General features: G+C 51.1%; 2 protein-coding genes across 5 annotated transcripts; one reads left to right on the forward strand and one right to left on the reverse strand.

The window, feature by feature from the left end:
• Positions 1-1,123: 1,123 nt before the first annotated feature.
• USE1 (unconventional SNARE in the ER 1) lies at positions 1,124-11,951 on the reverse strand. 3 transcript variants are annotated; one of them, XM_048497660.1, is made up of 8 exons: positions 11,804-11,951; positions 10,928-10,977; positions 9,187-9,265; positions 8,523-8,675; positions 8,271-8,289; positions 6,444-6,474; positions 3,506-3,668; positions 1,124-2,623 (listed from the first exon to the last, which is right to left on the reverse strand). In XM_048497660.1, the coding sequence occupies exons 1-8, from the start codon at positions 11,930-11,932 to the stop codon at positions 2,441-2,443; spliced, it is 807 nt and encodes a 268-aa protein (XP_048353617.1). In that variant the 5' UTR covers positions 11,933-11,951; the 3' UTR covers positions 1,124-2,440. The 3 variants fall into 3 exon arrangements, with proteins under 3 accessions (XP_048353617.1, XP_048353619.1, XP_048353620.1); XM_048497662.1 differs by lacking the exon at positions 8,271-8,289 and having other exon boundaries at positions 8,528-8,675; XM_048497663.1 differs by lacking the exons at positions 6,444-6,474; positions 8,271-8,289 and having other exon boundaries at positions 3,506-3,700.
• On the forward strand, positions 11,938-16,697 carry RPL36 (ribosomal protein L36). 2 transcript variants are annotated; one of them, XM_048497664.1, is made up of 4 exons: positions 11,938-12,051; positions 14,024-14,118; positions 15,465-15,707; positions 16,399-16,646. In XM_048497664.1, exons 2-4 carry the CDS (start codon positions 14,026-14,028, stop codon positions 16,435-16,437), a joined length of 375 nt encoding a protein of 124 aa, XP_048353621.1. In that variant the 5' UTR covers positions 11,938-12,051; positions 14,024-14,025; the 3' UTR covers positions 16,438-16,646. The 2 variants fall into 2 exon arrangements, with proteins under 2 accessions (XP_048353621.1, XP_048353622.1); XM_048497665.1 differs by having other exon boundaries at positions 11,941-12,051; positions 15,465-15,599; positions 16,571-16,697.
• The last annotated feature ends 6,692 nt before the right edge of the window (positions 16,698-23,389 follow it).

The raw sequence follows: 23,389 nt of genomic DNA on the forward strand, positions 1-23,389 counted from the left end.
GATACACGAGCTCTTAACCTCCTATGCCACTGCACCACCAGGTGACCAGCTGACATGCACTGACTGGGTGGCCAAACCAGGAGTGCTCTACTCTGTCCCCATGGCTGGGTCAGTGGGCAGGTCAGATAGGCAGCCCCCTCTTGCACCCAAGACAAGGACAAGGGAAGACCACTGTGTGACCCCCCACCCCAAGACAAGGGCAAGTCAGATAGGCAGCCCCCTTTTGCACCCAAGACAAGAACATAAGAACTGGCCTGCTGGATCAGACCAGAGTCCATCTAGTCCAGCACTCTGCTACTCGCAGTGGCCCACCAGGTGCCTTTGGGAGCTCATGTGCAGGATGTGAAAGCAATGGCCTTCTGCTGCTGCTGCCGCTGCCGAGCACCTGGTCTGCTCAGGCATTTGCAATCTGAGATCAAGGAGGATCAAGATTGGTAGCCATAGATCGACTTCTCCTCCATAAATCTGTCCAAGCCCCTTTTAAAGCTATCCAGGTTAGTGGCCATCACCACCTCCTGTGGCAGCATATTCCAAACACCAATCACACGTTGCGTGAAGAATTTCCTTTTATTAGTCCTAATTCTTCCCCCCAGCATTTTCAATGGATGCCCCCTGGTTCTAGTATTGTGAGAAAGAGAGAAACATTTCTATATGTCAACATTCTCCACCCATGCATAATTTTATAGACTTCAATCATATCCCCCCGATGTCTCCTCTCCAAACTAAAGAGTCCCAAACGCTGCAGCCTCTCCTCATAAGGAAGGTGCTCCAGTCCCTCAATCATCCTCGTTGCCCTTCTCTGCACTTTTTCTATCTCTTTGATATCCTTTTTGAGATGTGGCGACCAGAACTGGACACAGTACTCCAAGTGCGGTCGCACCACGGCTTTATATAAGGGCATGACAATCTTTGCAGTTTTATTATCAACTCCTTTCCTAATGATCCCCAGCACAGAGTTTGCCTTTTTCACAGCTGCCATGCATTGAGTTGACCACTGTGACCCCCACCCCTGCTCCCAAATTCCACCCTCCCAGTAGCTGAGCTGCAGGCAGCAGCCTGCCCTGACTCCGTTCTGTCCTGCAGCCTGCCAATCAGTTCTAAATAAGCAGGCTCAGGCACTTGGTCAGAGAACAAGAGTTTATTTGCCAGGTGCCGGAGCGAAGAGGCGGCCCCGCTGGTTTTGACTGACTGCCTGCCGCAGGAAGGAGGGAAGACCAAGGCACTGACCCTTTGCAGCCTGTGCATGCCAAGTGCCTGTGGGTCAGGAGGACCGTGAGGCCCCGTCAGGGGAAGGGGGCACTCTCTATAGATGATTAACCACCCGCCTGGCCCCAGCCCTCCAAGGTTACTGCAAAAGGGGAGGGGCCAATGCAAACAGCAGCAAACACTGGACTCGTGACAGGGGAGAAATCATGCCCAAGTTAACCAAACATTAACTCTGCGGTCGTTCAGCTGGAGCTCAGGGAGGCCGCCCGGCCCAGCTGCTCGGAGGACTTCCAACCTCGTTCCTGCACACGTGGCGGAGGGGGAGGAGCCGTTTCCGGGGTAGCCCACCCCCCCACCGTTTCAGCAGCCGGGCTGCAGCTCAGATGCCAACTTTCTTGAGCAACAGGCATGAGTTTCCCCTCTCCCAACAGAGGCCCACAAAATAAATCACGATGGCAGAGGAGAAACCTGAAACCTGTAATCAGTCAGCCCAAAAACAGAAGAGCCAATATGGGGAGAAAGGGGCGGGCGGGAAGAAGAGAGCCTTTTTTAAAAAAAAAGAAAAAGAAACAACCCTCCATGACTGATAACAGTTTGCTGTTTCAACCGTGATTTATAACGGGAACGTTCTTGGTAGGATTCTTTAGGATCGTTCCGTTACATGCAAAGCGAGATATTTGTTTTGCGCTGACCTTATTGATTTCTAGAAGTCATTAGGCTGGGATGCTCCCTTTCCACCTGTTTGTTTTGCTTTTAAAAAGAAAACACCAAATCCCCGAGGCTCTTCTCCCTGCCTGTTCCACCCACCCCACTGATAAAGCCTCTTTACACACACAGCAGCAGATGCTGTGCCCCCCCCCCCCCCCGACTATAGCACTCCAAACTGCAGGCAGAACCTGTGGGGCCGGAAGTTCCCCCGTGCTGACATTTTCCCTTCGCAAAGAAAGGGAGAACAACTGTCACCCAGACTGACAACTTGTCTTTCTTCATGATGAAAACTGCTGCTGTGCACGGAAACGTTCCGTCGTCTGAGTCGTCGCGGGGCCTCCTCGTTCGGGAGGGAGGCCAGACCCTCACAAACACAGCCCCCTGGCAGCAGCCTGCACCCCAAACCGGAACACGCAGCTGCCCAAGTTCTGTCCTTCGATTTCAGTTCTGCAGCCCGCCTGGAACAAACAGTCCGGGGCTCGGCCTCTGGAAGGGAAAGGAGCCGGTCGTCCCCGGCTGCAAGGAGTCACCTCAGCTTCGGGAAGATCCGAATGAACAAGATCATGCTGATGAAAATGAAGCAGACGACGATCAGCATGAGCCAGAGGAGCCAGTTGACCGACTTCTTGGCGTGCTGCTCTAGGCGGCTCGATTCGTCCTTCAGCTTCTCGAAGTTCTGGTCGGCCAGCTTGAGCGAGTGAGACAACGTCTGGGAAGAACAAGGAGGGGAGACGTTGAGAGCCAAAGAAGGATGCACCGGGTGGGTGGGAATCAGCAGCACCACAAGGCTCCCAGAGAAGAAGAAGAAGAAAAAAGAAGAAGAAGAAGAAGAAGAAGAAGAAGAAGAAGAAGAAGAAGAAGAAGAAGAAGAAGAAGAAGAAGAAGAAGAAGAAGAGGAGTTTGGATTTATATCACCCCTTTCTCTCCTGCAGGAGACTCAAAGGGGCTGACAATCTCCTTGCCCTTCCCCCCTCGCAACAAACACCCTGTGAGGTGGGTGGGGCTGAGAGAGCTCCGAGAAGCTGTGACTAGCCCAAGGTCACCCAGCTGGCATGTGTGGGAGTGCACAGGCTCATCTGAATTCCCCAGATAAGCCTCCACAGCTCAGGCGGCAGAGCGGGGAATCAAACCCGGTTCCCCCAGATTAGATACACGAGCTCTTAACCTCCTACGCCACTGCTGCTCCTTTTTGCAGAGGGCAAAAAGCCGTCCGTAGGGCCAGTAGGAAGCACAGGCCCCTTCCCTTCCCGCTGCGGTGCTGGCGCCGAGCGAGGAGCAGCAGTGGCGAAGGAAATTAAGAGCTCGTGTATCTAATCTGGAGGAACCGGGTTTGATTTCCAGCTCTGCCGCCTGAGCTGTGGAGGCTTCTCTGGGGAATTCAGATTAGCCTGGGCACTCCCACACACGCCAGCTGGGTGACCTTGGGCTAGTCACAGCTTCTCAGAGCTCTCTCAGCCCCACCTACCTCACAGGGTGTTTGTTGTGAGGGGGGAAGGGCAAGGAGGTTGTCAGCCCCTTTGAGTCTCCTGCAGGAGAGAAAGGGGGGATATAAATCCAAACTCCTCCTCTTCTTCTTTGTCAGCGTCCATACCTGGTTGTCTTGCTTGATCACATTCTGAGCCACCAGGGTGTTGTTCTTGAGGTTACGGGCCAGGTGCAGCATCTCTTCCGCCAGCTTCTCCTGGATGCTGTGGTGGTGCTGCAGGACCGCGTCCAGGTCAGCGGCCGACTGCTTCTCCTCCGGCAAGAGGCCCCTGCAGAAAGCAACAGGGTTGCCAAGGCTTTCCTTAAGTTCTGAAGCCGTCTGAAACCCGAACGGATGCTGCTTGGAGCATCCACCAAGAGACACTTCCAGGCAAAGTCCCCCCCAGGAAGCAGCCACCAGTCGTGCCATTACAACCACCCTGAAGCATGTAAGAACATAAGAAGAACATAAGAACAAGCCAGCTGGATCAAATCAGAGTCCATCTAGTCCAGCTCTCTGCTACTTGCAGTGGCCCACCAGGTGCCATTGGGAGCTCACCTGCAGGATGTGAAAGCAATGGCCTTCTGCGGCTGTTGCTCCCGATCACCTGGTCTGTTAAGGCATTTGCAATCTGAGATCAAAGAGGATCAAGATTGGTAGCCAGAGATCAACTTCTCCTCCACAAATCTGTCCAAGCCCCTTTTAAAGCTATCCAGGTGAGTGATCATCACCACCTCCAGTGGCAGCATATTCCAAACACCAATCACACATTGCGTGAAGAAGTGTTTCCTTTTATTAGTCCTAATTCCCCCCCCCCCCCCCAGCATTTTCAATGGATGCCCCCTGGTTCTAGTATTGTGAGAAAGAGAGAAAAAATGTCTCTCTGTCAACATTTTCTACCCCATGCATAATTTTATAGACTTCAATCATATTCCCCCTCAGATGTCTCCTCTCCAAACTAAAGAGTCCCAAACGCTGCAGCCTCTCCTCATAAGGAAGGTGCTCCAGTCCCTCAATCATCAATCAATGTGACCCACTTTACTCCTACTGAGTATTCTCAGGCCTCAGCTGGCTAGGCAAGGTCTTCCGTTGTTGAAGAAATTTCTGTGCTACCAGCAAATTACGTACTCCTTGCCTCCTGCCCCCCTTTCCCAGCTGCCATATATGTCCTGGCTACTGGCACAACCACCGTGTGTGTCCCACAGATTTGGCACTGCTGTCAGGGAGCCGGGCCCACCCACATTTGAGTGGGGCGCTGGCCATCTCACCAGGCTCATCTGTGCCCCGTCCCGCCACCTGGGCTCTTACGTGCGCTACGAAAGCAGCAGAAGAAGACTTGGATTTCCCCTTTGGATTGGAGCTTGGAACACATCTGTAGAGAGTCCAGTCCAAATTTTTTTACGAGATTTTTGGGGTACCCTATTGTGTTCCATAGGCTGTCCTGTGTCTCGAATCAGGACAGAACCTGTTGGAAACCAGAGCGTGGATGACTACTGGTACTTTAAAATTCATTTTAACTGTATTTCTTAACCTTGTTTTGTTTTAAAATTTTGTCCTGTTTTATATGCCAATAAAGGCTTGTGTTGTTGTACTTTAAAATTCTGGTCTCATCTTTGCTTTAATACTGAGGCCAAAAGCCTCACCCATTTTAGCCCTCTCTGAACTGCAGTCCTCCAAATGGAGGAAAATTATAGAGGCCGAAATAACCTCTTTAGGTCTCTCCTTAGAAACCTTTTGTGATGCAATCTGCAAATGAAATTTGGCTAACCCTAAAAAGAAGGCTACTGGACCAGGAATACCAGTTGCGGTTGAGTGCAGCCAGGACATCTTGCTCTCCCTTGCACTTTGGAATCTATCCTGAAATTTGCCTCGCAGCTAAATATCTATCCCAACTGTCAGAGCCCAGGCAGAGATGGAGCATTACTCGAGCTAGAAGTAACGCATTCCCCTCTGCCATTCTTAAGGGTCGACAGCTGAATATTCCACTTCAAGATAGAACATATGCAGATTGTCAGGATATTGTTGAAACCCTCGAGCACTAACCTGGATAGCTTTAAAAGGGGCTTGGACAGATTTATGGAGAAGTCGATTTATGGCTACCAATCTTGATCCTCTTTGATCTGAGATTGCAAATGCCTTAACAGTCCAGGTGCTCGGGAGCAACAGCCGCAGAAGGCCATTGCTTTCACATCCTGCATGTGAGCTCCCAATGGCACCTGGTGGGCCACTGCGAGTAACAGAGAGCTGGACTAGATGGACTCTGGTCTGATCCAGCTGGCTTGTTCTTATGTTCTTATGAGCATATCATGCTTCCTTGTCCGAGGTATGCGTTACCAAGACTCTCCCCTACTTGTCCTGGCTCTAGGGGAAAAGATAAGTTGTTCTGAGCATACAAAGACTATCTGCTGGCAGGGGATGATGGGAGCTGTAGTCCATAACATCTGGAGGGCCGCGAGTTTGACACCTGTGGACTAGATGAACCAGCCGAACGGACCAAGTAGAAGGTGACGTGAAAGGCCAGAACATCATAGGATCATAGGGTTGGAAGAGACCCCCAGGGGCCATCAAGTCCAACCCCTTGCCACGCAGGGACACACAATCAAAGCACTCCTGTCAGATGGCCCTCGAGCCTCTCGACAAAAAACCGCCTGAGGAGGCAGGACTGCCCTTGACAAACCTTCAGCAGAAGGCAGGTTCATGTGTTCAGTATGAGGCTTTGTTCAGCGGACGTGGCTAACAGTGGTTGGGGGACTGTGGATTTGCCTCATCTCCCTTCAAACCCCTCTTAAGTTAACGGGTACCACCACAGCCTGTGGCAGGGAGTTGCCCATTTAAATTGCACCTTCAACTCTTTTTGAATACCACCAAGTTATAGAATCACCGGGCAGAAAATTCTCTCTTCCCGCTTGCTCGTGTCTTTCTTAATCTGCACAGTTCCGCACTTTTTCCCTCCTGGGGTTGACAGCGGGTCGTTTGACTGACCGGCAGCACGGAATGGGGCCCCTCCGCCCCTCCCTCGCCAGGACAAAGATACCAGCATCCCAAGGCACCCCACAATACTCACAAGCGCTTCCTCAAGCTCGTCTCCTCCGTATCTGGAGAGAAAGAAAACACTGTTGTCAGCAGCTTGCTCCCTTCCTGATGCAAACTCTTCTCCAGCAAGCCTGGGAAGGCCAGTGGGAAAGAAACGGCCGCTGGAATGCAAGAGAGCCAGTGGGAAAGAAACGACCGCTGGGATGCAAGAGAGGAAGGGAGCGGCAACATAGCACAGGCAGAGATTGAAGGTATCTAACAAACAACAAACAAAGAACCTTTAACGGCATTACAACATTATATACACAGATCCACTTAACCCAATAGAGGGAAGCTAAAATAAATGGACAGGTAGAGAAGGCTGATGTTCAGGATCTGCTCCTAAAGCGTTGTTTTATATACAGGTCCAAAAATTTGGTGACTGCATCGTTTACATCACTACTGGGGCTGTCCAACAGAAAGGTGATCTTTTGCAAGTCAGATAAAGCATACTCTTTTGAGTAGCAGAGGTGACAGGTGTTTTGACTCTAGAGTCCTGTGTAGAAGTGGACAATAAGAGTAGAATATGATCTATAGAAGTCTACACGAGAAGTTCCCATTGCATATGCATAGCCTTAGGTGTGTAAAAGTAGGGTTTTAATGCTTATCTCCCAATGTCGATACGGCTGATGGAAGGGACATTGCAGACAGACCAGCATCATTGCTCTCACTGAACCTGGAGCGCAGGTTATCTGGTGCAGGTATTGAGCCCCCTTATTACCAGTGTAGGTGATGCCTAGAGCTAAAGGAGAGCAAGATTGAAGGTATCTCGGCTGCCCCTTACCTGTCCAATATAACATCTACGAAATGCCGCTGGGCCTTTTCCAGGGCCCGTTTTGACGCTTTTCCATCAGCCAATCTAATGGGCAGATTTCAAAAAATCCCACGACATAGGAGACTATGTGTTTGCAACTCAGGGGAAGTGGACTCTGTATTACATATTTTATTGCATTGTGAACTCCATAAAGGGGAAAGGGAGGCTTTAATTCACCCATTGTTTATCCAGTACAGAAATTTAACTATAGTTAATTCCGATTCAGTTCTTGTGAGAATTTTGCTGGAAGACCGAGTTTCTCTTATATCTCAGCAGGTAGCTAAATTTTGTATGCTGGCATATAGTAAGAGAAGAATCATGTTGGGACCAAGAGCCAGACCACATGAGGGTGACCGTAATAATGCTACAAGCTGATGATATTTTTTGTGTGGATTTCTGTATCGCGGATTTCTGTACACATTCGATTTTTCTTTTGTTTATTGTTCTTCCTTTTTCTTGTTCTTCTCTACTCTTTTTTGCTGGCCTAATGGCCGTAATAAAACTGACTGAAACTGACTGACTAGCACACGCAGAGTCTGCCCACAAAGGTCGGTCAATCAATCAATCAATCAATCAATCAATCAATCAATCAATCAATCAATCAATCAATCAATCAATCAATCAATCTTTTATTTCGGTCAAAGACCAGAAAATATCAGATATAAAATATAAAATCCAGATAGTACATTTCCAGACCAGATACAAAATAAAATTGAGGTAACCAGTTTCTAAAGACTGTTTGTCCAAACCAGAGTATAAGTTCAAGTTAAAAACTGGAATAAAATTTGAATAAAAGATAAAATCATTGATCCAAAGTTCCTATTTTTATTGTCCTACTTGCCCAAGCCTTTTAACCACATAAGCACTGAATTTTGCGTCCACAAAAGTCTGGGTTGGGGCTGCCCCCTTCACCAGCTGCTGGCCAGTGAACATGCCTGGACTTCTTTATGTCACCTTCTTTATGTCACAATTCTCGTGTGTGAGAAACAGCAGAGGTACACTCACCTGAAGCACACGGAACCTCCTGGGAGAGCAGAACACAGACAGGAAGAGAAAAAAGAGTGTTCACACAGCCCGCCCTCAGCAGCGGCAGGCCAGCGGGCTAGTGGCAGCCTCCCTGTGCGGGCAAGGCGGAGAGGCCACGACTGCCGTCTTACCTCCACAGGGGGGAGGGGCCTGGCATCTGGTTCTGGCCAGCCCGCTCACCCTGGGAGTCAAAGGGCTACTCTGGAAAGAGAGGAGGGCAAGCAGACATACTGTACCAAGCAGCTCGCTCCTCATCTCGCGGGTGTAGCGGGCCTGGGTCTGCAAATGGACTGTCTGCGTGGCCGGGATCCGTTCCTTGGTGGTCGTGGGAGTTCGCCCAGGGGCCAGGAATTGAGTGGCAAGGGCCTTTTCAGACGAAGATGACTGGGGAGAGAAAGGGAAGCATGTGTGACTCACAATACTAGAAGCGTGTCTCACAATACTAGAACCAGGGGGCATCCATTGAAAATGCTGGGGGGAAGAATTAGGACTAATAAAAGGAAACACTTCTTCATGCAACGTGTGATTGGTGTTTGGAATATGCTGCCACAGGAGGCGGTGATGGCCACTCACCTGGATAGCTTTAAAAAGGGCTTGGACAGATTTATGGAGGAGAAGTCGATTTATGGCTACCAATCTTGATTCTTGATCACAGATTGCAAATGCCTTAGCAGACCAGGTGCTCAGGAGCAGCAGCAGCAGCAGAAGGCCATTGCTTTCACATCCTGCATGTGAACTCCCGATGGCACCTGGTGGGCCACTGCGAGTAGCAGAGTGCTGGACTAGATGGACTCTGGTCTGATCCAGCAGGCTAGTTCTTATGTTCTTATCTGAGACGCAAATGAGGGGGAGCAGAAATCAAGGCTGAGGAGCTAAGGAGACAGAAGGGCCTCACCATCTTCTCCGCTTCCAGCATCCCTTTCAGGAAATCGACCTTGCGAGAATATTCGCTCAGCACCTCGGGGGCTGGCTTGCTGAAAAGACCATTTAGAACAAGTCACCACACAAGAGCGGCTGGCAGGATTGCCCCCGCCCCCCACCCCTGCTGCCCCCTCCAAAACCTAGGACAATGATGGCGAACCCTTTTCGAGACCGAGTGCCCAAACTGCAACCCAAAACTCACTTATTTATCGCAAAGTGCCGGCACGGCAATTTAACTTGAATACTTTGGTTTGAGTTTAGAAAAAAACGGTTGGCTCTAAGGTGCACGTTAGTCGGGGGTAAGCTTGGTGGTCGTCGGTGGCTTTGCTTTGAAGCAACCGTGCAATTCTTCCAACGGGTGAATCACGACCCTAGGAGGGTTTACTCAGAAGCAAGCCCCATTGCCAGCAACCAAGCTTACTCCCAGGTAAAGGATCGCACTTTAGTTCTTCCCATGAAAATCAGGGGAGTTTAACAGCACTTAACAGGGTTACCTACACTGCTTCCCCAAAACTAGATCTGAAGTTTAATGCTAATAATCTCCCTGAAATAATTACACTAATTACACTGAGGGCCTGGTGGGGGAAGGGGGAGAGGTGTGGGGGAAGAGGGATGCTCCTCTCCCTTTCCTGCCAGTTGGTCGGGGGGAGGGGGAGATGATGGCACAAGTGTCCACAGAGAGGGCTCTGAGTGCCGCCTCTGGCACCCGTGCCATAGGTTCGCCATCACGGACCTAGGAAGTGGGAAAGCCATCACAGTCGATTGGGGTGTGTGCATGTATGTGTGCAAGTCGATATGGCAGCAGTTTGCAACAAAGGCCTAATTGGCCAAAGCAGCCAAGCCCCACCCAAGGGAACTTTCTCTCCTGGAGGCTAAGTGTGAGTCGTTTTAGAGGCTCCTACTTTGCTCTGTTCAGATGTTCTCTTACAGCACCAGTCCAGGCAACGGCAGCAAAGTCCAGCACTCAGAGCTTCTGCCCATTCCTGATGCGCCGCCGGTTGTCTCTCCCGCCTGGCCCCCAGCATGTGCAGCAGGGGCGGCGTGTCCGCTTCAAACGGAGAGCTGCTTTGGCACCAGTCAGTTCAAAACGACCCTTAGAGAGAGGGGGCCATCACTGGGCTCAGTGTGAGTGCTGGCCAGTGCTTCAGAGGAAAATCTAGAGCAGGGGTAGGGAACCTTTAACACTCAAAGAGCAATTTGGACCCGTTTTCCACGGGAAAAGAAAACACTTGGAGCCGCAAATAATTTTTGATATTTAAAATAAAGATAACACTGTATATATTGGGGTTTTTTTACCTTTTACTCCGCTCATTCTGAGAAGCGCATGGATGCATCTGCCCTGCTGCCTGCAGGGCGGGCAAGGATGGGGCCATCGGCTCAGCCGCCGCTGGGAAACCACCCGCCCCGCTCCAACGGAGCAGGCGAGAGGGGAAGCCCGCGGCGCGGCCCAGCCGGCTGCAGGCAGTTGGTGCGCCCGCCCTGCTGCCTGCAGGGCAGGCAAGGATGGGGCCAGCGGCTCAGCTCGTGGAGCCGCAGTGCAAGGGCAGAAGAGCCGCATGTGGCTCTCGAGCTGCAGGTTCCCTACCCCTGATCTAGAGTGAGGCTTGAGAGGTCTACCCCAGAAGGTCTTTGGCCCCCTTCACTCACAGACCGCTGCAGCTGAGCCCACCTCAACAGGCTGGCCCACCTCAACAGTCCTGTCATTGCCTGCTCACCTGGAGTGTTTCTTCAGCTCCAAAAGCATTTCTTCCAGAGCAGCCACATACTGAAAAGAGAAAGAAGAAAGATATTTTGGTGGCCGGTGGCAGAAGCCCTTCGACCAGACCGGGAACACCAGTTTGGTTTGGCTCCACAGACGGTTTGGGGATCTGCTGGGTCCAACCAAGGCCAAACAAGACCAGGTGGCTTTCAAGGCCCTCATGAATCCCAGCCAAAATCCTGGGGGATCTTTCTTTGCCTGGAGGCCCTTCTGACTGTAGCAGCCCTCTCGTGAAAAGGGCGTCACCCAGAACAGGAATCAGCAGGTCTCCAAGGAAAGACACAGGAGGGCAGGGGCCAAATGCGATAGCATCAGGGCCATTACTAGGCCCGTGAATTGGTCTGCCTCATTTTTAGAAAGCCAACTCAGCTAGCAGCCATCCTCAGACGCCCTCTGGCAGCAAATTCCACAAGGGCACCAGCTTCGCCAGGCACCAAAATGTTTGCAGTATGCCCGTTCAGAAGAAGAAGAAGAGTTTGGATTTATATCCCCCCTTTCTCTCCTGCAGGAGACTCAAAGGGGCTGACAATCTCCTTGCCCTTCCCCCCTCACAACAAACACCCTGTGAGGTAGGTGGGGCTGAGAGAGCTCCGAGAAGCTGTGACTAGCCCAAGGTCACCCAGCTGGCGTGTGTGGGAGTGCACAGGCTAGTCGCAGGACTACGGTAGTCGCAGGACTACGTGGATTCCCCGCTCCCCGCCCGACGAGCCGCAGTCGACACGCGGCCTGAACGGGGAGGGGCCAGCGGCGGCGCAGAGGCACAGGCGGGAGTTCTCCCGGGCAAGCCCAGACCGCGTCGCCGGGCGCGGCCTCCCCTCTCCCCCCGCCTCACCTTCTCCAGCCGCCACTCGCCCGCGCCGGGCCGCCCGGCCGCCAGCGCCTCGCACCGGCTCAGCAGCCGCACCAGCTTCAGCTCCGCCCGCGGAACCGGCATCGCGCCCGCCCGCCCGGCCATCGCCATCGCCCCTCGACTTCCGGGTCGACGCGCTCGACTTCCGGCGCGGCGCGGCGACTTCCTGGCTGCGCGCGCAGCTCCCCTTCTCCTCTTCCGGCGCGGCGTCCGTCTCTCGTCTGCGGCAGGTGAGCGCTGCGGGGCCCGGCGGGGGACGGCGGAGCATCGGCCTCCATCCGCCCCGGCAAAGGGGCCGCGCGGGCGGGGAAGCGTTGATGGGGTCTCCGGGGGTGGGTAGGAGGTGATCCGGGCAGTTTCCTGCGGAGAGGGCCCAGGCGGCCGCCGACTGCCTCGGGATGGGGAGGCTCGCTTGGCTCGTCGTCACGGGCAGCCCCCCTTTCCCTGGCCTGGCCGCGGTCCTAGAGGCCGCCGTGCGGGTCTCCATCCGGAAGCCTTGAGGGCCCCGCGGGGCTCGCGTGTCGGGCGGGCCCTGGAGTCACCGGCGCGCGCTTCTGGCGAGGGCCCGGGGGGGGGGCGGGGCCGCTGGGGAGGAAAGGTCCGAGTTGGGACCGGGCAGATGCGGCGCCTTCGCACGTGAGGCTGCTCAGGAAAACCAGCCCTGCAGAGTGGGACGGCAGCCCCGCGGCCTCGAGAGAGCGGTTCCGGTGCCCGCCCCGTCAGTTCCAGCAGGGGCTCGGTCAGGCTGGCCCATGAGGACCCCGAGAGGCGGAAAAGCCCACGGCCATTCTGGGCTGGCTCCCGTATTTATTATAACACAGGAGCAGTGGACTTTTGGGGGGGGGGGTTGTTGCGGGGTTTTCCGGCCGTGGAGCAGCAGTGGCGCAGGAGGTTAAGAGCTCGTGTATCTAATCTGGAGGAACCGGGTTTGATTCCCAGCTCTGCCGCCTGAGCTGTGGAGGCTTCTCTGGGGAATTCAGATTAGCCTGTGCGCTCCCACACACGCCAGCTGGGTGACCTTGGGCTAGTCACAGCTTCTCGGAGCTCTCTCGGCCCCACCCACCTCACAGGGGGTTTGTTGTGAGGGGGGAAGGGCAAGGAGATGGTCAGCCCCTTGGAGTCTCCTGCAGGAGAGAAAGGGGGGATATAAATCCAAACTCTTCTTCTTCTTCCAGCAGCCTTTTCTCCTGACGTTTGGCCGGCCTCCGTGGCTGGCATCTTCAGAGGATCTTTTTTGTTTAGATATTTGCACCCTGCTTGTCTCACCTGTGGAGACTGACCGCCAGGGGAGAAGATGATGCCAAGGGAGAGAAAGAGGGCCCTGCCTCAGAGTGTCAGGGTAGGGTGGGGGTGTGAACCTGCACCCCCAGGATCCTGGCACCCTACTCCTGCTGGACTTGAACGAGTGGCCATTTAGGGTTTCCCGTATAAACCGAGGGCCACTAGGAATTAACTGTTCAGTTTCTTGTGCATGTGATTGGTTGCTTGGAGTCTGCTCAGCAAGCAGCAGCTGGCACGAGAAACCCCTCGCTTCGGGGGGGGGGGGGTCTTGCCTTGTACATGTTGCCAGAAATCCCAGCACCCTGTGAGGACACCGGCTTTCCTCTTGCCCCTGAAATCATGGTGCATATAGCAAGTCTCCCAAGGATATGTGAAAAGTATGGGACGGCACCATCCATTCTTATTGTTTTAATCTGTGCTTAATGCTTTTAGGATTACTCGATTTGTACGTTCTATCACTTTTGTTGTTCGCTACCCTGAACCCTGCAGGGAAGGCCGGGTTATTAAACGAAATATAAATAAATATTAGGATGCTGCATTTTAATGGGGTTGTTTTAACATATAGAGCCATATTTAATGATTATTTAAATCTTGATATTATGGATTTTATCGTGCTCTATTTGTCTTGTTCACCGCCCTGAGCCCTCCGGGGGAGGGCGGTTTATAAATATAGTTAATAATAATAATAATTAAATAAATAAAATTAAACACATTCAGACCAGTAAAAGAAGAGAAAGAACAGGGCTGTGTGGTTTTTGGACTGGTCCTTCCTTTTTTAGTCCTGCCTGCATCGTCGCCCCCCTAGCGAGCGCTCTGTGGTCAGAGTGGGGAGTGGAAGACTCAGCTTCCTGACCCTCAGTTATTTGGTCTGATTACCCGCAAGCCACCTAATCATGCTTTCTTTCTCCCTCCCTCCCTCAGCCATGGCAATCCGCTATCCAATGGCCGTTGGCCTCAACAAGGGCCACAAGATGACCAAGAACGTGGTCAAGCCACGCCACTGCCGACGCCGTGGGGTGAGTCTGAGTCCAGGAGCTCTGGGCCTTGAGGCGTTTCCCATTCCCCCTTCGGAAGCGGAGAGGCTGCTTGGGCCCAGATTGCTTGCTAACTATCTCAATAGGAAGGTGGGAGAATTGCCCAGGATTGTCATGGGGCAAGCCCACCCGCTTTTATGAAGTTGTGTGGGTGGAGGGCATGCCCCTGTGAAGTGTCAGCAGGGCAGAGAGAAAGCCTCTCTTCCTGCACCCAGCTAAGGGTTGCACACCACTGACCTTCTCCCCAACAGAACGGCCACTCCTGCTCTGGAACGGTGCTTTGCTGGGGGTGCCCCTTTGGCTGAGCCTTCCTGCCCACTTTGGTTCTATTTGCTTCCTCTCCACCCGCCACCCTCCTCCCAGCTGACATTTTCCCTCCGACCCTCTTGGCTTTGTTCTAGGGCAGATTTCCAGAGCGTCGTGGCAGCTCTCCTCCGGGTCACTGCCCACTGAGCTGCTTGCTGCCGGGGGTCCCGTCTAGTTTGGTTCTTCCAGGCCTGCTGCCTGAGGGTGGCCCCTTTCCTTTTCTCTTGGTCCAACTAGTGAAAGCAGAGGTCCCCAGAAAGTGGACTGTGGCATATTCCGCTAACACAAAACAGCAAGGCCACAAGCACTGGAGGAAGACTCTTGGGTTTTATATATTGGCGAAGGCTTTCACAACCAGAACCAACTAGCTGTTGTGGGTTTTAAGAACATAAGAACAAGCCAGCTGGATCAGACCAGAGTCCATCTAGTTCAGCTCTCTGCTACTCGCAGTGGCCCACCAGGTGCCTTTGGGAGCTCACGTGCAGGAGGTGAAAGCAATGGCCTTCTGCTGCTGCTGCTGCTCCAGAGCACCTGGTCTGCTAAGGCATTTGCAATCTCAGATCACAGAGGATCAAGATTGGTAGCCATAGATCGACTTCTCCTCCATCAATCTGTCCAAGCCCCTTTTAAAGCTATCCAGGTTAGTGGCCATCACCACCTCCTGTGGCAGCATATTCCAAACACCAATCACACGTTGCGTGAAGAAGTGTTTCCTTTTATTAGTCCTAATCCCCCCCCCCCCCGCATTTTCAATGGATGCCCCCTGGTTCTAGTATTGTGAGAAAGAGAGAAACATTTCTCTCTGTCGACATTTTCTACCCCAGGCATAATTTTATAGACTTCAATCATATCCCCCCTCAGCCGTCTCCTCTCCAAACTAAAGAGTCCCAAACGCTGCAGCCTCTCCTCATAAGGAAGGTGCTCCAGTCCCTCAATCATCCTTGTTTTCCAGGCTGTGTGGCTGTGGTCTGGTAGTTTTTGCTTCTAAAGTTTAACCCACGCTTTAATGTTTGTTCTCTCAGCGCCTGACCAAACATACAAAATTTGTTCGGGATATGATCCGGGAAGTGTGCGGCTTTGCACCTTATGAAAGACGCGCCATGGAATTGTTGAAAGTCTCCAAAGACAAGCGAGCTCTGAAATTCATAAAGAAAAGGGTGAGTGGGGGTGGGGCCAGGGTAATGGGGAGGGGCCAGGACTTGGGCCCAATGGATCCAGTGCAAAGGGAGCTCCCCTTCCTCCGAGCCCCTTACCCATCTTTCAAGGGCTCCCGAAACTCATTGACCCAACTTACCTTGAGTGAACTCCACCATTCAAAATGGTGCACAATAGTTACAGCAAAGATCGGGGAACTGGGTTATGACAGTGCCTCCTTCAATATGCTAACCTTTACTGAAACTTTTGCCCTCATTAAAGAGAGGCTGTTAGCAATGAACTATCAACAACTGCAGAGCTTGGCAAATAAATCTTGTTCACCAACAAATATGTCAATTCCTTTCACGCAGGGATACCCAGCCTATTATATTACAGCGCTCACAAATCCCATACACAGGAGAGCCTATATGCTGGCTAGATTTAACATCATGCCATCTCCGCGACATAGAGGAAGACTTAAAGGTCTTCCAAGCGATAAGAGGTTCTGTACCTGTAACACAGGACAGCTGGATTCCATCCCACACATTCTCCTGAACTGCTTATTATACCAAGAACTCCGATCCAGCCTGTTATCCCAAGCTATAGACCCTATGATTGATTATACTGAATCAGATAAAGTAGTTATGCTTTTAAATTGTCAGGATTTCCATTGTTGCCTTATAGTGGCAAAGTTTTTGTCAGAAGTTTGTAAACTGAATGTATGACAAACGCGAATTTTTTTACTATTCACTTTTTAACTGGAACTGTATTTTTATACTATTGTGTATATGCCAATAAAGGCTTATTTAATTGGCTTTCAAGGGCTGGCTGAGAACCCTGCCAGGGCCTCTCCTGAGATAGGCTGCCCGAAGACCAGTTAAATGTGGATCCAGGCCTGTACAGGGCCGGTCCAACCTTTCCTCCCCACCCGACCCCCAAAGCCGCTGTTAGCAACACCCCTGTGGTGCTGAATCAGTTTCCTTTTTGCCCACAGGTGGGAACTCACATCCGAGCCAAGAGAAAGCGGGAAGAACTCAGCAATGTTTTGGCGGCCATGAGGAAGGCAGCTGCCAAGAAAGACTGAGTCGCTTTGCCCCAATAAATGTTATTTTGAACATCCAGCTGGAAGAATGTCTTCTGTCACGGGGGCGGGGCGGTTTTCTCAAAAGTGCTCGTGGCACAGCACCTCAAGGGGAGACAAGCTCAAATCCTCCCTTGGCCAAGAAATGCACTGGCTGATCTTGGGCCACAACCTCAGAAGCTGTTGTCAAGGGAAATAGGAGAGAGCTCTGTACTGGGGGGCAGGGGAGAACATGAGATTCTTAGCCAGGGCCTCAGCAAGAGAGGTCTGTCTTACAACGTCTGTACAAGGAGCACTTTTTAAAAATATCCAGAGCAGAATTTGGGGAAGGACAGCGTAAAAATAAATTTAAAAATCAGCCTAAGAAATCATTGGGCCTTTGGATGACCAAAGAATAAAGGAATTGCTAAAGGAAGATGGGGAGATGGCAGAGGACTTCAGTGACTTTTTCTGCTTGCGTGGGAAATGTACCCGTGCTACAGCCACAGTTCAGGAAAGGATTCTCAGCAACTGAATCCAATTGAGGTGACCCTGCTAAAGAAATTAAAACAAATCCAGTTCTTTGGGGTCTGAAATTTGAGATTGTTGAACTACTAACCCAAATATGCAAACTTGTTACTGGAATCAGCCGCAGTGGCGTAGGAGGTTAAGAGCTCGTGTATCTAATCTGGAGGAACCGGGTTTGATTCCCAGCTCTGCCGCCTGAGCTGTGGAGGCTTCTCTGGGGAATTCAGATTAGCCTGGGCACTCCCACACACGCCAGCTGGGTGACCTTGGGCTAGTCACAGCTTCTCGGAGCTCTCTCGGCCCCACCTACCTCACAGGGTGTTTGTTGTGATGGAAGGGCAAGGAGATTGTCAGCCCCTTTGAGTCTCCTGCAGGAGAGAAAGGGGGGATATAAATCCAAACTCCTCCTTTACCAGAAGACAAGAGTAGCCAGTGTCACTGATTTTTAAAGAGATGAGCCAGGACTTTACAGGCTAGTTAGCCTAATGTCTGTCCCAAGAAAATTACAAGCAAATATAAACAACAACAGAATTATTAAGCATACAGAGGAACAAAGCCCGCTGACGGAAATGCGCATGGCTTTTAAGAACAACAAATATCTTTAATGGCATAAAAGAAGCATTTAAAAATCAGTAACAAATACAAAAATGTAGTTCCCGCGAATTCAGGTTCCTTTGGCCAACAATATATGCTAAAAATTCAGCTACTTTGATTATAATTTCAGAGTTCTCATCTGAGGAGAAATTTGATTTTTCTTTCGTCCGGCCGGTGCATTTCTTATAACAATGGCAACATTTGTTAGACTCCCCTACCATTGTATCTTGGACAATATGATAATATATGTTTCATTGTTTCGGGTGCCCAGAACTGACATGGGCATATTCTGCACGTTGAATTTTCCTGTATCCGGCAGTTGTCATTGCAGAGGGAAAAATACGCAGTCTGGCCTACATAAAGGCTTGTGGGTGGGTTGGAATAGTTAAGGATGCCGAATAGTGAGCCATTGGGCCCTGTAAGGGTGTCGGCCCACACGATGAACACATTTTTAGCCATCTGGATCTATTGCCTCTTTTAATGTCCTTGCGGCACCTAACAAATTAATTTCTTCAGAACTGGCTTATTTGTTTAGATCTACACCAGTTGATGTGATTGTTTGGCGTTTGTAACAAGACCATCTTGTTACATGGGTCAGCAAGCCTTAATGCTAACCAGCTAGGACAGTGATGGTGAACCTTTTCAAGACCGAGTGCCCAGATTGCAACCCAAAACCCACTTATTTATCGCAAAGTGTCAACATCGCAATTTAACCTGAATACTGAAGTTTTAGTTGAGAAAAAACAGTTGGCTCCGAGGCGTGCGTTACTCGGGAATAAGCTTGGTGGTAGTCGGTGGCTTTGCTTTGAAGCAACCGTGCAACTCTTCCAACGGATGAATCATGACCCTAGGAGGGTTTACTGAGAAGCAAACCCCATTGCCAGCAACTGAGCTTACTCCCAGGTAAAGGACCACGCTTTAGTTCTTCGCATGAAAATCAGTGGGGTTTAACAGCGCTTAACAGGGTTACCTACACTGCTTCCCCAAAACTAGGTCTTAAGTTTAATGCTAATAATCGAGCTCAGTGGCCCAGGCCAGCCTAGATGTATGGGTGGGGGTTGGCTCTGTTTGCACGTGCCCACAGAAAGGGCTCTGAGTGCCACCTCTGGCACCCGTGCCATAGGTTCGCCACCACTGAGCTAGGAGGACTGGGTCAGTGGTAGAGATGCTACCAGATTTTTATGATTTTGATTCCAGGTCTGGCTCTTGCAAAGGGAAGTCCGGCCTCATCCACCAGATGCAGTTCTGTGAGAAAATGAACAAGTGGGCTGGCAGAAGCCTAGCAAGGGATCTCAGCAAAGATTTTGGAACCATCTCAGCGGAGTCATGAAATGAGGACAGGCTCTTTTCTGGGTTTTAAAGAACCTGTTAAAACGACAGGAAGCAAAGCGTGTGAGCCCGCGGACCGTGCTCTCAATGGAAAAAAGCCAGCAGTGGCATCAACCCACAAGGGCTGGTCTTGGGGGTGCATCTGGCCCTGGAGGAGAGTGGTGCAGAGGACACGTATTCACGATGGTGGAAACTTTCACGGCTCTGGCCCCTGCCTGGTGGAATGCTTTACCTCCAACTATCCGGGCCCTGCAGGACCTTGGTGAGTTCCGCAGGGCCTGTAAGACAGAGCTTTTCCATCGGGCTTTTGGAGGGGCCGGCTGCAGTTTTACTGCCCCCCACTGAAGCTGCAATGTCAGTTGGGCCTGATTTTTGGATACCAACACAGGCCCTCCCGTTTCCCTCCCACTCTTCTTAGCCATGGATCGGGCGCCAAATTTATTCAATTGCTGCTGATATTTTAAATGTTACACTCAAACTTTGATTTTAAATTGGTAATAGATTAAGGCTTATGTAATATGATTGCTGTTTGAATGACAGCCATGTTGTGAGCCGCCTCGAGCCCTTTGGGGGTGGGGTGGCCTATAAGTCAAATAATAAATAAATAAATTAAACCAAGGACGATTGTGAGGAGGTCCAGGAAGCTCTCCGCAAATTGGGTCAGTGGGCAACCAACAGGGCAGTCTTTTGTTGTAAGATGATGCACACTGGGACAAGACCAACCCCAGGCTGCGGTCTTAGTGGGATAGAGACCTTGGGGCTGCAGTGAATAGCTCAATTCAATTCAACCTTTGATGGCATATAAAATTGCAAATATATTTACATTTAGAACATGTAAATATTGGCATTTAAAATGTTTTCCAAGAACTTAGCCACTGCCAAGGTAATCAATGGACTACAATCACTTAATAAAAAGCGAGTGGTCTGGAATTTAGAGTAATTAAGCCTTGGAAGCAACAAAGGGTGGATTAAAATCGTGCGCAGGTTACTATGAAGATGACATTCCCGGAGGATATTAGATATGGTTTCAGGAGATCCACATCCGCAACGGCATAGTCTCTGTTGCTTGGGAATTTGGAGGTATCTCCCAGAAGTAACCGCTGACGGGAAGCTGTTGAGGCGTGCTAACATAAATGTGTGACATTGCTTAATGGATGACAGCGATGTGAGATATTTGGCTCTTGCTCTGTAGCTTGGCTGTATTCCAAAGGAGTGGGGGGAGCATACAGCTGCCTTTATCGATAAAAAAGATGATGCTCAGAATCTTTGTCTTTCCCGGATTTGGTTAAAGATATACAGTTCGCTATCAATCCCGACATTATCCAAATCTATCCCTATGGTTCTGATTTTGTCCTCGATGACTTTAAACCAGCAAAATTGAAACTTATCTTTAAAAAGGTTTAAGTTCATATCACCAGCAGGTGATCATTCTAAAACATAATTTAAGCCAATGCTTTATGTTGGCAATCCACGCTTCTATCTCGACAAGTGAGACCCAACTTCAAGACATAAGAAGAAGAAGAGTTTGGATTTATATCCCCCCTTTCTCTCCTGCAGGAGACTCAAAGGGGCTGACAGTCTCCTTCCCCCCTCACAACAAACACCCTGTGAGGTAGGTGGGGCTGAGAGAGCTCTGAGAAGCTGTGACTAGCCCAAGGTCACCCAGCTGGCGTGTGTGGGAGTGCACAGGCGAATCTGAATTCCCCAGATCAGCCTCCACAGCTCAGGCGGCAGAGCTGGGAATCAAACCCGGTTCCTCCAGATTAGATACACGAGCTCTGAACCTCCTACGCCACTGCTGCTCCATATTCGGTGACACTATTCGGGACTCCCAAGATCCTTCTCAGAAACTGTACTTGGATTTGTTCAACATCAGTGAATAGATCAATGAATGCGTCAGCCCACCATGCAGCAGCAGAGGAAAAGGCAACCTCTCTGTGGGAGATCATTAGGACAGAGATTAAAAATAAAGCAGCCAATATTGTATGAAAGGGCCGAGCGTCATGAGAGCAAACGGCCAGAGAGCTTTTTCTTCCCAGGCTCTGGAACTCAAAGGCATCTAATTGATAGGTGGTAGATATAGGATGGTTACTCTTAATACAAGGAATGAGTAAAGTAGTATTTGCCCCTAGAGCAGACCTGGGCATTATACGGCCCGCAGGCCACATCTGGCCTGCCGGATGACCCTGACTGGCCCCCCTGCCTTTTGGCCCGGCCCTCCACAATATTTTCTGTTTCTTATGCGGCCCCATGGAAAAAATAATTGCCCACCACTGCCCTAGAGCAGTGATGGCGAACCTTTTTGAGACTGAGTGCCCAAATTGCAAGCCAAACCCCACTTATTTATTGCAAAAGTGCCAATTTAACCTGAATGCTGAGGTTTTAATTTAGAAAAAAACAGTTGGCTCCCTCTTCCTCCGCCCCACCTGTTCGAGGGGCCAGCCTGCTCTAGCCTCCAGCAAGTCCCGCGCGCACCGCTCTGTGCCTCTCTAGCATCTCTGCCTCCTTTGCTCGGGCAGCAGCCACCCGGAGCACAGGCACCAGGCCCGCCAGCCGACATGCTCAGTAGCCCAGGCCAGGCTAGATGTGTGTGTGTGGGTGGGTGGGGGTTAATTTTCCACCCCCCACATGACGAACTCTGTGTGCATGTGCCCACAGAGAGGGCTCCGAGTGCCACCTTTGGCACCCGTGCCATAAGTTCGCCATCACTGCCCTAGAGGATCTGGTGATGGCCACAGGCAGCTTGAAGAAAGGGCAGACAGGCCAATGAAGGACGTTCTTTCGCTGGACCCGGAATTCCTGTGGCCGATCCCTGTTGCCAGCAGCCTAGAACTCTTCCTATAACAGGTGCTCCAAAGCCAGCAATTCATAAAGGAAGTCAGAGGAACAGTTTTTGTATTACACTGTGACTGAGATTTGTTTCAGCTGGCCCCTTTGTGGTCACAAAAGTGGAGATGATTTGCACAAGTAGCCCTTTCTTCCCACAAAGAAGAAGAGTTTGGATTTATGTCCCCCCCCCATTTCTCTCCTGTAAGGAGACTCAAAAGGGGCTGACAAACTCCTTTTCCGCCTCCCCCTCACAACAAACACTCTTTGAGGTAGGTGGGGCTGAGAGAGCTCCGAAGAACTGTGACTAGCCCAAGGTCACCCAGATGGCATGTGTGGGAGTACACAAGCTAATCCGGTTCACCAGATAAGCCTCCACAGTTCACATCGCAGAGCAGGGAATCAAACTCGATTCTCCAGATTAGAGTGCATCTCTGCTCTTAACCACTACAGCAGAAGAGGGTACCGGAGGAAAGATATTTACAGGATCCAAACTGCTAAGAGGAATGTATTGTCGAAGGCTTTCACGGCCTGACTCAACTGGTTGCGGTGGGCTTTCCGGGCTGCGTGACCACGGTCTGGTACATCTTGTTCCCAACGTTTCGCCTGCATCTGTGGCTGGCATTTTCAGAGGTGTATCACAGAGACAAGTGACTAACCCAAGTGTGACGCATATTTCTCTGTGATACACCTCTGAAGATACCAGCCACGTTAGGAACGAGATCTACCAGACCACGGCCACACAGCCCGGGAAGCCCATGACAACCTGCTAAGAGGAAATTATTCCCACATGAAGTGTGTGAATCAGGAAAATCAGCAACCCTAAGCAGAAGCTTCCCTTTGGAGAAGAAGAAGAAGAAGAGTTTGGATTTATATCCCCCCTTTCTCTCCTGCAGGAGACTCCAAGGGGCTGACAATCTCCTTGCCCTTCCCCCCTCACAACAAACACCCTGTGAGGTAGGTGGGGCTGAGAGAGCTCCGAGAAGCTGTGACTAGCCCAAGGTCACCCAGCTGGCGTGTGTGGGAGTGCACAGGCTAATCTGAATTCCCCAGAGAAGCCTCCACAGCTCAGGTGGCAGAGCGGGGAATCAAACCTGGTTCCTCCAGATTAGAAAACGAGCTCTTAACCTCCTACGCCACTGCTACGCCACTCACACAACTGCTGAGATGCACTCTGCAGCTGTGGCCCCAGCTAGCCACATTTCCTCCTCGTCAAACTGGCCCGGGGATCCAATTTAACCAGTTTGAAACCCCCAGTTAAACTGGCTTTCTATTCACTGTAGATTCGAACAGGCTGTCCTTTCAACAACCTGGTGGAAAGGCAGCCTGCGGGCTGGCCAGAGCCACACTGGTGAAAAAGCACTCCTCCCTCCCTCCCTCCCTCTTTCCCTCCCTCCCAACTTCTTGATGAACTGTCGAGAGTGCTACGGTTGCTGCCGAGCGGAATGGGCAGGAGGCACGGGAGGCTTTGATCCA

This window comes from Sphaerodactylus townsendi, linkage group LG05, assembly GCF_021028975.2.
Source record: "Sphaerodactylus townsendi isolate TG3544 linkage group LG05, MPM_Stown_v2.3, whole genome shotgun sequence".
Taxonomy (NCBI): Eukaryota; Metazoa; Chordata; class Lepidosauria; order Squamata; family Sphaerodactylidae; genus Sphaerodactylus; species Sphaerodactylus townsendi.